The sequence below is a fragment of the Phascolarctos cinereus genome, unplaced genomic scaffold (assembly GCF_003287225.1).
Source record: "Phascolarctos cinereus isolate Bilbo 61053 unplaced genomic scaffold, phaCin_HiC Scaffold_4;HRSCAF=312, whole genome shotgun sequence".
NCBI classification, from domain to species: domain Eukaryota; kingdom Metazoa; phylum Chordata; class Mammalia; order Diprotodontia; family Phascolarctidae; genus Phascolarctos; species Phascolarctos cinereus.
In genome coordinates, this window is record NW_027555847.1 from 226,630,093 (window position 1) to 226,643,920 (window position 13,828).

The 13,828-nt window shown below is 42.0% G+C and overlaps 1 protein-coding gene across 1 annotated transcript in view; it reads left to right on the forward strand.

Moving 5' to 3' along the window:
* Nucleotides 1-13,828, forward strand: part of MYH16 (myosin heavy chain 16) — a 75,265-nt gene that overhangs the window by 11,276 nt on the left and 50,161 nt on the right. The window contains 9 exon segments of the mRNA XM_078151739.1: nt 144-240; nt 840-944; nt 2,314-2,377; nt 4,493-4,591; nt 5,468-5,571; nt 7,616-7,754; nt 8,970-9,238; nt 9,847-10,017; nt 13,131-13,310. Coding sequence (XP_078007865.1) covers nt 144-240; nt 840-944; nt 2,314-2,377; nt 4,493-4,591; nt 5,468-5,571; nt 7,616-7,754; nt 8,970-9,238; nt 9,847-10,017; nt 13,131-13,310 — 1,228 coding nt within the window.

Genomic DNA, 13,828 nt, shown 5'->3' on the forward strand with positions numbered 1-13,828 from the left:
TCATGGAGCTTGCATTCTACTAAGGAGACATTACTGAGGATGTCCATTCTTGGCATGAATCCTGGTTGCTGTTGTTACTGTGCATGGCATTTTCTGCCTGTTGGTTCTTCATAGGCCTCTTTTTTTTCTCTTTCAATCCCTAGTGGAGAATCTGGTGCTGGCAAGACTGAAAATACCAAGAAGGTCATTCAGTACTTTGCCAATATCGGAGGCACTGGCAAACAGTCTTCATATGACAAGGTATGGCTTTCCAAATGGGTGGAAGGAAAAAGAGGGCCCATCAGTCTCAGGAGGGATTTAGTTGCCCCAGAAGGCTACATTTTTTCCCCCCTAGAAGGGCAGTCTTTAACCGCCTTGGACTGGGATTTGACATCCAGAAACCAGTCAAACCTTGGAGAGGGAAAGATTGTTGAGATAGTTTAAAAAACAAACAAGTAGCCATAGAAAGCCTATTTGTGCAGACTCTCTGTGCTGCCCTAGGTAGAAGTTTCCCCAAAATAAGGCCTACTTCTTTCTCTAGTTAATGGGAGCCAAGAATGCAAAGAAATCTATCAGAGCATGGAGATCCCTGTGATTGTTATGGAAACACAGCCAAAAAGGGGAGGAAAGTTTGTTTAGATAGAATGAAAGGAACACAAAGAAATGGTTTGCAATCTCTTTAGAGACTGCTTCCATCGATGGGAAATTTTTAATAGCTATTAAAGATGAAGGAGTGTTTACAGAGATAGTGAGCAGTGCTTCCTGTGGCAGGCCGGCTCACTGCCTAGTTAAGTCAGTGTGGTGGAACCATAGTTTCTGACTCCCAGAGTGGCAGACATCTAATAATTCTGTCTTCTGTTTCTCCTGGGATAGGGATATCTGGAGAACAAATCATCCAGGCTAACTCTGTGCTGGGGGCTTTTGGTAATGTCAAGACTACCAGGAACAACAATTCCTCTCGATTTGTGAGTACTTTATAACAACCCTTTAGGTCAACATTTGCTTTTGCCCATATCACTGCCTGACTTCAAATCAACTTCAAGAGCAGGTTACCAATGATAATAATAGCTGGTATTTATATAGCACTTTTAAGGTTTACAAAGATATGTACATATATAAAATTCCACTTAATCCTTACAATAATCCTGTGAGGTAGGTGCTATTACTATCTTCATTTTATAGATGATGAAACTGAGGTTGAAATATTAAGTGATCTGCCCAGGGCCACACAGCTAGTAAGTGTCTGGGGCTGGAATTGAACTCAGGTCTTCCTGATTCCAGATCCAGCACGCTAGTCACTGTGCCACTAAGAGAGGGCTGGCCTTGGAATAAAATAGACCTGGGACCAAGTCTTGCCCCTGAAACATACTAGGTGTGTGATCATGGTTGAAACATATAAACTCTCCATGCCTCAGGCAATTCATTAATACAGTGAGTTTCAGATGAGTTGCTATCTGTTTTGGTGGAGGGAGGTTGTACACTTGGAGATCCCTAAACCAATAAAAGTGCAGACCCAGACAGACTAATATATAAATGACCAAGGAAAATTATGAAATGTACTTTTTAAGAGATTTTTAAAAGAAATTAAATATCTACTTTTTAGTTCAACTAGGTACAGTTTTGCTAAAGGTAGGAGGATAGATTGTATGATCGAAGTCCTGATGACTCTATGACATGTAGACAGGGCTGAATGACCTACATAGAGAAGGCTGACCAAATTCCTAAGTAGGGCAAGCCGTTTTTGTTTCCTTGAGATGTAACTGGCATGGCAGCAGAAGTACTGTCTTTGGAGTCCAAGGACTCCAAATTATTTCAATTTCTGACTCGACCACTTACTTCCTAGCTCTTTAACCTTTGTCATTTCACTTAACTCTTCCAGCCTCAGTTTCCTTGTCCCTAAAAGGGGCATGATAATACTTGTATTACCTTTCTCAGCAGGAAAGCAAAGTTCAATATAAATAAATGGACTCTTGTCCATTCCCTCTTCTTCATCCCTGAAATGGCAAAAAAAAAAGTGAAGGTTACACTAATTGCCCTCTGGAGTAGTTCAGAGGGCAATTGGGTATGGACTTAATCCTGGAAACTTGTCCTTTTCCCACTAATTTGCATGAAAAACCTGCAATGCAACATTCCAGTTCAACTGAGAGCCTGATTTGGCCATGCGTAACTCATATGGAGTTTCAAGAGGAGTGACTAGTCTGCATGTGAGGCCAAACCTGATCCACTGTTTCTATGACAGACCCTTCCATCATCATCATCATCTTCATCCTCCTCCTCTTCTTCTTCTTCTTCTTTCCCTTTTTACAATTCTTCTTCCCCTTCTTTATTTCTCAGGGCAAGTTTATCTGAATCCACTCTGGCACCACTGGCAAACTGGCTGGGGCTGACATTGAGAGCTGTAAGTTGCTGCTAGCTTTCAGTACTTGGGAGGCTTTTTCTGCGATCCTGAGTCTGTTGCAATGGCCTTTTAGGAAGGACATGGTTGCATCCAGAGAAGGGTAACCAGAATGATCAAGGGCCTTGAGTCCATTGCTCTATCAACCACCACCAAATGAAGCTTAGCTTAACAAGTCCAAGGTCTCCCACTGCATCTGGGATCATCTCTAATTGTCCTTACTTGTGTCTTGCCACCGGACTCAGATGACTCTGAAGGATAGAGTGAGGCTGACGGCTTTGCACAGCCCTGCTTCACTTAAATCCAATTCACTCTCAAGTCAAGATATCACATGGGTCCTCTTTGAGAACAAAAGACAAATAAGCTAAGTGCTAGGGACTCAAAGAAAGACAAAAATAGTCCTTTCCCTCAAGGAGATTACATCCTAATGAGAGGGACAACATTGAAATAACTAAGTCCATACATGTTATACACAAGAAGATGGAAGGTAATCCCAGAAGGGTTTGCTGTTCTGCAGTGAGGGCCCAGTTAAGATCAACGACATAATTTTGTAGTTGACCCAATCAGCTTAACAAGTATTTATCATCATGGCCTTATGATTTATAGCATGTCCATTCAAGGATACATGGAATAGAAGTGAAAGAAGTGGATGATGAGAGTAGTCCAGAGTTTGGCAAAGTAGAACAAGGAAGTAAGGGATTTGAGAGTAGATTGTGTCAAGTTGAATTAGTTGACTAAGGGGGTCCAGATGAGGAAGGGAGGAGAGTGTGGCTAGCGTAGGGATCATGATCTGGGGAAGGGCTGGAGGAAATATAGATCATAGTGAGGATAAAGAACAGAGCTGAGGATTATAAGACACAGGGGAAGTAGAAGGATGAAAAATTTTGATCAGATAAAGAAATGTCAGAGTTTATGAACATGGCAGTGGGACACTTTTGAGTGATGGTAAGATCAAGGGTTTGATCATTTCTGTGCGTAGCTAGATTAGAGTAGAGGAATAGGTCATGAGGACTGAGTAGATAGAGGAAGTTAGGTTATTTGAGGAAGCCTCAATATGTATGCTGAAGTCCTTTAGTATGAGAGCAGAAATTGGGGTAGGACGGAAGAGTATGAGCCAACCACTGAACACATTGAGGAAGGAGGGAGAACGTCTTAGGGGTTAATTGTTAGTAAAGGATGATGGCCACCGGGATCTGGATTGGATACATTTGTATAGCACGGACCTCAAAGGAGAAGTCGTTGAGTAACCGAGGTAGGGGAAGAGTCTGGAAGTGGCAATGGGGAATAAGGAGTATTTTGACTCCCTCATAGCAACCAGTGAGTAGAGGGAGAAGGGTGATAAAAGAAAGTAGAGCTTATACTTGAAGGGAAGTAGTGTCATCAGGAGGAAGTCAGGTCTCGGTGGATGACAAAAGATGGAAGGAATGAGAGAGGAAGAGGCTTAAGAGAAAAGAAAATTTGTTAATTATGGAGCAGGTGATCCAGAGGGAACAGTGGCAAGGGTGGGCAGATCTGGAGTGGGACATTAGGGAAAAGGGAAAGGTAGGGTTGGGATGGATGAGAGTGAGGGAACAGACTAATGGGGTTGAAGAAAAGTGTCTGTATGTTGGAAACTGGGGTTCACAATCACTGGGATAGGGAGATAACAAAGGAGTGAGAATGTGCTGTGAAGGAATGAGTCTAGGCAGAGCACTAATGGTTAAAGAAAGGTCCATTGGGAGAACCACGTGATCAGAATATACAAGGTCCTTCCTCCAGATCTAATCTCATGGCTAGTAGTGATATCCTGCCCTGGAAAGCCCCAGTGCCTGCTCCACAACAGGCAGGAGTGGGAAGAAGCTTGGAAGAGCACTGAGGAGCTATTGTTGCCAGACCTGCACTGTAGAAAGTCTTGTGGGAACCAGGGGTGGGGGTGGGGATGGAAGAAGGGCTTGTCCCAGAGCAGTGGAAAAAGAACTGGGGTGGGGCTGAGAGAGTAGAGAGGGGACATCCCACAAGTTCCGACTGCATAATGCATGGATTGCTCCCCCAAGTGCTCTCTTTTTTTTTTTCATGGTTAATATGAATAAGAACGAGTTGTGCATTGATTGGGATCCATACATTTTTTTCTTTTTTTAGATCTCTTAGAGAAATCTCGAGTCATTTCCCAGCAAGCTGCTGAGAGAAGCTATCATATCTTCTAGCAGATCCTCTCTAACAAGAAGCCTGAACTTCTTGGTAAAGAACAGTCTCTACGTCCTCCTTTCCTGAGAAATTGAAATGCTCTGGTTTATCCATTGCTTTCAAGATGAAAGGAGCCCTGACTCTGCCCTTACCATGCCATTAGCTGGGCTTGTTGATGCCTTCATAGTCTCTGATAATCTTTTCAAATTTAGCAGAAATAATGGGCTTAGGACTTGCGAGAAAGGAATCCACGCAGGACAGTGGAAGGGACAAAATGGTGCTGTGGGAAGCGTCAAACCTGGAGTAACAGGACCTGAGTTCAAAGCCCCACTCTACCATTTACTCCATTGTGAGCTTACCCAGATCACTTAACATTTCTTGCCCTCAGTTTCTTTATCTGCAAAATTACAAAGGTGGACTAGATAATCTCTTAGGTCCTTTCCAGCCCTAACTCAATAAACCCACTGGGCCACTCATTCATACCATATTATTGCCCCCTTTGCCCACTTGAGCCTTGGGTTTTTTATTTTTTTGGTGGTTTAGAGAAAGAGAAAAGAGTAGAAAAGAATTAGAAATAGGAACAGAGAAGCAGTAAAGATGATTTTGATCAGTTTGACTTTGCTCAGAAGAGAAAGGGGAGGTAGGAAGGAAAATAAAGGGGAGGGGTGGGATGACCCCCAGCTATTGGAGCCTTTTTCCTCTGGCTCTCTGTGCTGTCTCAAGTCTTAATTGGGTTATTGCACATTTGTAGTGTGGTCTGTTGTCAAGTGCCAGAGGAAATGTCTCCTGAAATTTCACAAGAGGTCTAATAGTAGCCAGCCACAATGGGGCACAGTGGTATTCATCTTCTCACCCACACGCCTGTTCTTTTGCTTCCATTGATACTGTTATCAGTCATCATGGAGTTCTCTTGTTTCTCCTTTTCTACAGAAAGTTTGCTCCTGGTGCCCAATCCCAAGGATTACCACTGGATACACCAGGGTGTCACTACTGTCGATAACATGGATGATGGGGAAGAGTTACAGATCACAGATGTGAGTGTGAAAGGGCAGCAATTTGCACAAAGTAATAATGGAAGCAGTAATAATGGGACAGGATAATGTTCTGGAGTCAGAAGACCTGGGAGTTCAAATCCTGGCTCTGCTATTTACTTCCTGTGTGGCTGGGGAAAAGCCTTTTAGCCTCAGTTTCCTCATTTGTAAAAAGGGGTGAAGGAAAGAAAACAAGTCCTATTTGCCAGGCACTTTACAAATATTATCTCATTGGATCCTCACAACAACCCTGTGAAAGTAGGTGCTGTTATTATTGTTCCCATTTTGCAGTTGAGGAAACTGAGGCAGACAGAGGTTAAGTGATTTGCCCAGGGTCACATAGTAAGTGTCTGCGGCTGGATTTTGGATGCAGGTCTTCCTGACTCCAGGGTGAGTGCTCGCTCTAGCACCTAGCTGACTCTAATGTGGATAATAACAGCATTGTTTTGAGATCAAATGACATATGTAAAGTGCTTTGTAGACGTTAAAGCACTATATAAATGCTAGCTATTATTAATAACAATAATTATATATTAATTACACATGAATTTAACAACAGTAACAATAGTCAGTTGAAGGAACTGGGGATGTTTAGCTTGGAAAAGAGAAACCTAAGAGAAAATAGGGTGGCCACCTTAAGGGAGGGAAGCCAGCACAATACAAAGAGTGTGGGCTCTAAGCTCAGAAGATTCTGTCCTCTTATGGATGGGGAGGAAGGGATGGTTTCTGCTGGCTGGCTGGGGTGTTCTCCCCCAGGACCAGGCATGCTGCAGGGGCCAGGCAAACAGCTAAATATCCTGGCAACAGTGAAACTGTGTTAGCTTAGGGAAAGTGCTCCTTACTCCAAAGCTACAGACAGTCTAGCTCATATGGGAGAGTAAACAGAGTCTTAATGAACTGGTGGGCAGGGTGTTAACTTAGGGCACATATTGTTCTCTCATAAGAAATTGATTTCCTCAGAAGATCTATCTATTTAAATAGACATTCGCTCAATAACCTGAGACTTGGGGAAATATTGATCGGGATTTTTCCTCCCCCAAAGTTTAAATTATCAAAGCCCCAGGGCATTCTGTAGTCAGGAAAATATAGATATTGTTATTTCACCAAGCTCAAAACTGGAAATAAATTCTGACCAACGCTGTTTTGGTCAAGATTTTTAAGGTAAATCTGGACAATTATCTATAATGAGCTTGAGATATGTCTTCTTCTATAGTTAGTAATTTCAACTAGGAAATATTACCTTTCATTTCAAAATTTAATTTTTTTGATATCTTTTTTCCCCCCATCCCCATCATTTCTAAATATCCTCTGCCCTACCCCCATCCCACCGAAAGCCATGCCTTGTTACAGAGAATAAAAAAGGAAGAGGGAAAAAAATTAGGTCAGCAAAATAAAACAACACATCGACTGAGTCTGGCAGTCTATGAAATGGGAAACATTACCTTTCAATGAATGTTGTGAAAGGGTCTGATTTGTGGGTCATTGTTTGAAGATGATAGACATTTCTCTGAGAATATGCAAAAGGACTATTCTTGACTTTAGGAAATTGTTGACCTGCTGGGAGATATAGATATAGATAGATGTGTGCGCATACACATATAGACACGTGTATGTATGGCATATGTGCATGTGAATATATATATTCCCATTATATATATATATATATTCCCATATATATATATATGTATATATATATAAATATATATAATATATGTATATATATATATATATATATATATGTATATATATATATATATATATGTATATATATATAATATATATATATATTTATATATATATATATATGTATATATATAAAAATATATATATATATATATAAATATATATATATATATATATATATATATATATATATGTATTATATATAAATATTATAATATATATATATATATATATATATTATATATGAATATATATATATATATGTATATGTAGGCAAATCCTCTCCTTCAGTGGTGTGAGATCAGGATTCAGTCTTTCATCACAAGCCCTTTCTTGAGTGTATCTCTTCTCTGTTAATTTCCAGGTTGCTTTTGACATCCTGGGCTTCCTTGCAGAGGAGAAGATTGGGGTTTACAAACTTACTGAGGGCATCATGCATTTTGGGAACATGAAATTCAAGCAGAAACCAAGAGAGGAACAGGCAGACATGGACACCACTGAGGGTAGGTTGTTTGGCCAAGAATACGGGTCAGGACCATCAAGAAGCAAATCAGTCAATGCAATGGGCAGCAGGTCCACGTTAATGTGATGACTGTCACCATGACTACCACTAAAACATTCAGTTAGTCAGTCAATGAGCATTTATTACGGGCTTACTAGGCACTGTGTTAAGTGTTGAGGATATGAAATAAAAAGGCAAAATCGTGGTCCCTGCTCTCAAGCAGCTCGTATTCTCATTAAAAAGGTGGCAAGTAAATAGCTATCTCCATATAAGATATGTACAGTATAAATGGAAGGTGGAGAAGCTGGGTGGTGCAGCGGCTAGAGTCCCAGGGCCTGGGGTCAGGAAGATTCATCTTTGTGAGTTCAAATTCAGTCTCAGACACTTACTAGCTGTGTGACCCTGGGAAAGTCACTTAACCCCGTTTGCTTCAATTTCCTCACCTATAAAATAAACTGGAGGAGGAAATGGCAAGCCACTCTAGTACCTTTGCCAAAAAACAAACAAACAAAAAACAAAAAATCCAAAAAAACCCCAAATGGGGACATGACTGAAATGATTGAACAACAGCAGATAGAAGATGATCTCAGATAGAAGGAACTAGCAGCTAGGGGGACTGGGGAAGGCCTCCTATAGAAGGTAGGATGTGGGCTGAGTTCTGAAGAAATCCAAGGAAGCCAAGAGGCAGAAGTGAGGATGGAGAACGTTAGAGGCATGGGGCCAGCCAGCGCAAATGGCTTTGGGAGGTGGATGTGGTGCGTGAGGAAATTGCAGGGCTGCAGCGGAAAGAGCTCCTCACCTAGGAAGGAGGCCAGAGACCTAGATTCAGGTCCTGGATCTGTTCCTAGCTAGTTTTGTGACCTTGGACATGTCACTTCCCCTCTGGCTTTCTGATTCCTTTTCTGAAAAAAGAAGGGCTTAGAATAAAATGATCTCTGAGATTCCATCACAAATATGATCTAATATTATCTTCACAATGACCTTGGGAGGTAGGTGCTATTATTAGCCCTTATTTAAGGATGAGGAAACTGAGGCAAGCACAGGTTTAAGTATTACACAACTAGTAAGTGTCTGAGGCTGGCTTTGAACTCAGGACTGCCTGACTCCACCTCATCCACTGGTTCACATAGCTGCCTAAGATAATAGTACCATATTATGTTGTTCTGCCTATGTGTAATCACCTAGTGATCCTTTTCTTTTTTTTTACCATCAACAGTGGCTGATAAAGTCACCCACCTCATGGGTCTCAACTCCGGTGAGCTGCAGAAGGGCATCACCAGGCCTCGAGTCAAAGTCGGCTATGAATTTGTACAGAAGGGCCAGAACATGGAACAACGTAACAACTCCATCGGAGCCCTGGGCAAAGCCGTCTATGACAGGATGTTCAAGTGGCTTGTGGCCAGGATTAACAAGACGTTGGACACCAAAATGCAGCTGCAGCTCTTCATCAGGGTGCTGGACATTGCTGGCTTTGAGATCTTTGAGGTTCTTTGAGCTCCTTTTCCCTCTGTTTCTCCTATTTTTGACCTGGGGCTGGGCCATGCTGGTTTTCAGCTTGGTCCATGACTCTTTTAGAACACAGCCCATTACAGCAGCAGTCCAAGCGGCCTGGGCCTGTCTCCTGCCCAGCAGAGTGAATGAATGAAACTGGCCTGGAGTCAGGAAGACCTGAGTTCAAATCCAGCCTCAGGCACTTACTAGCTGTGTGAGCCTGAACAAGTCATTTAACCACTGTCTGCCTCAGTTTCCCAAAGTGTAACATAATAATAGTACTTACCTCCCAGAATGGTTGGGAGGATCAAATGAGATAATATTGGTAAAGTACTTTGCAAACCGTAAAGTGCCAAGTAAATGGTGGCTATCATTGATACTAATGTGTGCACAACTTTGTGTATTTTTGGAAGCAGGACTTGCTGATACGGAAGCTGCGTCTCTATCTGTACCTTCACACTGCCTCTCTATGACTTCGATAATGCATTTAACAACTTCACATCTCAGGCAGCATGGAAGTCCCTATATGTGTCAATGTGTCCTTTATTATGTAGGAGAATCTACTTTTCACTATCTTTCTTCTTTCAATTTTCCCATTGCAGTTTAACAGCTTTGAGCAGCTCTGCATCAACTTCACCAATGAGAAGCTTCAGCAGTTTTTCAAACATCACATGTGTGTGCTGGAGCAGGAAAAGTATAAGAGGGAGGGCATTGAATGGGTCTTCATTGACTTTGGTCTAGACCTACAGGCCTGCATTGACCTTCTGGAAAAGGTAATACTGCTTTCAAGAAAGGAGATTAGAGAAAAGGGAGCCTGAGCTCATCAATGGACTACACATTTTAGAGCGTTAGAAGCCCAGGACCTCATCTTATTGTTCCATTCCTTCCCCTCCCCTTTTCTTTTTCCTCCCCCTTCCCTTCCCTTCCTTCCCTTCCCTTCCCTTCCTATCCTAGGAGGCAGAGGGAAAATGACAAAAATGGAACTCACATTTTATGGGGCATACAACACTATCAATGGAAAAGTATGTTACAAGATAAGTTGAGGAAAGAGAGAACATGAAAGAGGGGAGTCTGAAAAGCCTTATCCGCAGAGGTAGCACCTGACCTGAGCTTTGAAGAGAAGTTGTAGATCCTAAGAGGTGGAAATGAAGAGTGCATTCCATGGGGGGGGGGAAGGTTGGGGGAGGAGAATGACAGCCTATACAAAAGTACACCCATGGACAATGGATTACCAAATTCAAGGAAACAGCTGGTTGGTCAGTTTGGCTGTGAGAGCGGGTGAGGGAGAGCAATGAGAAATGTCTGAGTAGTAGGCAGGAGGCAGATTATGAAAGGCTTTCAATGCCAAGGTGAGGAGCTTGTGTTTTATCCAAGAGGCAAGACATGAAGAATGACATAGTCAGACCAGTGCTGTTGGCAGCTGTGACATATCGGAAAGAGAGACTTGAAATTTTGTTTTAGAAAAGCAATTATGATCAGCATTACTGTCATATCTTACATTTATTTTTTAAGTTAAATTTTAATTTATTTTCAAAGATCTACCTTCTCTCCCTTCAACTATCCTTCCCTCCCCATGAGAAAGCAAGAAAAAGAAAACCCCTGTTACCAAGATGTATAGTCAAACAAAACAGATTCTCTCACTGGCCTTGTCTCCCAAAATGTCCCTCAATCTGCACTCTGAGTCCATCAGCTTTCCATCAAGAGGTGGGCAGCATGTTTCATCATGAGTCCTCCAAAATTGTCTTTGGTCATTGTGTTGATCAGAGTTCCCTAGTCTTTCAAAAATCTTTACTATATTGTTGTCACTGTATAAATTGTTCTCCTGGTTCTGCTCACTTCATTCTGCATCTGTCCATACAAGTCTTTCCAGCTTTCTCTAAAACTATCCCCTTCATAATTTCACAATAGTATTCCATCACATACATATACCATAGCTTGCTCAGTCGTTCCCCAATGGATAACCATCCCCCTTGGTTTCCAGTTCTTTGCCACCACAAAAAGAGTCACTGTGTATATTTGTGTACATATGAGTCTTTTCCCTCTTTCTTTGATTTCTGGGATAAAGTCCTAGTATTGTACCTTACATTTATATAATTCTTTACAATCCATTTTCAGTGAGTTCCACACATTCTATCTTATGTGTTCCTCACTACAGTGTAGTATAATTAAAAGATCCAGAGTCAGAGAATCTAGTTGCAAATCCTAGCTTGGCTCCTGGGGGCAAATCATTTATATTCTCTGTCTCTGAAGTTTATTTAGTAAAATGAGATACTGCCCTAGGTGGTCTCTAAGATCCCTTCCAGCTTCAAATCTATTCACATTTTACAAGTTATATGATTTACCCAAGGCCATTTCACTAGCAAGCCAGAAAATCATATATCTTCAGAGCTAGAACGTACTAAAAACCTATGTGTCACCAACACATAGCTTTAGAACAAGAAGGGACAATAGAGATGATCTAATGCAACTCTCTCATTTTACAGATGAGGAAACTGAGGCCTAGAAGGCTTGTGACTTGTCCAAGGTTACTCAGGTAGTAAGTCACATGTTCTCTAGGCCCCAGGTTCCTCATCCATAAAATGAAAAGATCGGACTAGAGACTATCTCTCTTATTTCTTTCAACTGTAAATCTATATTCTTATGATGTGAGATCTCCCTGGGACTCAGTTTGTTTATCTGTAAAATAAGGGAATCTTAGTAGATGGCTAGGATATTTTATAACTTAACTAAGTGGCCTGTTACTGTGACCCTACATGATGTCACTTGAGGAACACAAGGAAGATTCCCACATCCCCCCCCACCCCCAAATCTCCATCTGGAACAAGAGAGTGACAGAATCAGCTTTAGGAAAATCATTTTGGAGTCTTTATGAAAGATGGATGGGAGAAGGGAGAAAGGCTGGAGGCAAGGACCAAGTAGGAGGCTATTATAATAGTCCAGGGAAGAAGCTTGAACTACAGTAGCTGCCACGGGAATGGAAAGAAGGGGGGTAGAAAAGAGAGATGTGGGTGAAGAATTGACAAGGCTGGAGATTGATTGGATGGGGATGAGTGAGAGTGTAGAGCTGAGCTTCTAAGCTGCAAATCAGTTACTGGAAAGATGGTGATTCCTTCTACAGAAATGGGGAAGTTAAGAGGCTGCATGGGTTTAGAATAATACTTTCAATTGTTAACTTCCTTAATACCTTGGCAAGAATGGCTTTTTTTCTGTGATAAGAGGTCCCTTGGACTACGTGAAAACATGGAGTGCCTGGGGAAAGGAGTGGGGGTGGGAGAAGAATGGGGAAGGGTACAGGAAGGAGAAGCAGAGGTAATACAGACAAACTTCCTCTATTTCACAATTTTGCTGAAGGCTGATTTTGTTCCAAGATCTATTCTGGATCCTGGGTAAGAAGAGCCAAACCAGCTTCTAGGAGCTTGGGGAAGAACTGATCAATTTCTTCAAGCACTGACTAAAGTGTTTAGCACGATGTTGGGCAATGTTTGGACAAAGCTACCTACAGTCATACACTCAACCCCCTCGAGGAAAAGCACTCTCTCTGGATCTCTGAATCCACCTCTTTTGTTTTTAAATTTTTGCAATTAATAAGCATTCCTTTGCTCTCCTCCTCTTTCCTCCCACCCTCTCAAATGCATAACACTTTTAACAAATAAAAACAAAAACCAAAAAAAAGTCAAGCAAAACAAAATGTCTACATTGGCCATGTCCAAAAATGTATTCCTCATTCTGCACCCTGAATCCATCAAATTCTGTCATGAGGTGGGGTAGCATGTGTCATCATGGGTCCCCTGAAATCCTGGTTTCCTACTGCATTGATCAGAGTTTATTTAGCTGACATCACTTATTTAATTCTGTTGCCTCTTTCTCTCCCCTTCACCTCCCCTAGCCCATGGGTATCTTCTCCATCCTGGAAGAGCAGTGTGTCTCCCCTAAAGCCACAGATGCTAATTTCAAGGTAGCCTTGTATGACAATCACTTGGGAAAATCCAATAATTTCCTCAAGCCAAAGGGAGGCAAAGGCAAAGGCCCCGAAGCCCACTTTGAGCTGGTCCATTACGCTGGCACGGTGAGTACTGGCACCAGCTGTCCATCAACAGCCATCTGCTTTGTTGAGTTCCAGACCCAGGAACTGCTTCCAGATGAGTTATTCCAGACCCAACCAAACACCCCAGCATATTGCAGATTCACGCTGGAATGCACTTCCAAGTACTACATGCCACAGATAGAGGAGGTGGTGAGGAAGGGGTGAATACACCATTATGAGGCTTCTGGATTTAGTGGTAAAGCATACCAACACTTCAGAAAAGTGTGACCTGCCAAGCAAAGGGAGGCATGCCTCCTGCTCACTCACCCTGCCCACTCCCTCCTCCTCCTTGAAAATTCCAAAGCATTGAAGCAAAGGACTGAATGTTTAAAAGCCACCTCTGGCCCTCCTGTTGAACCTGCCATTCTTTCCCTCCTTGGTTTATACTCCTGTTAGCCTTCAGTTTGACATCTCAGACTTGGAGAGTGGGCCAGAAATGAATACATTGGCAAAGAAGTCATGAATCCATTAGTAATTCCCAAATTGGAAAGGGGGTGGGA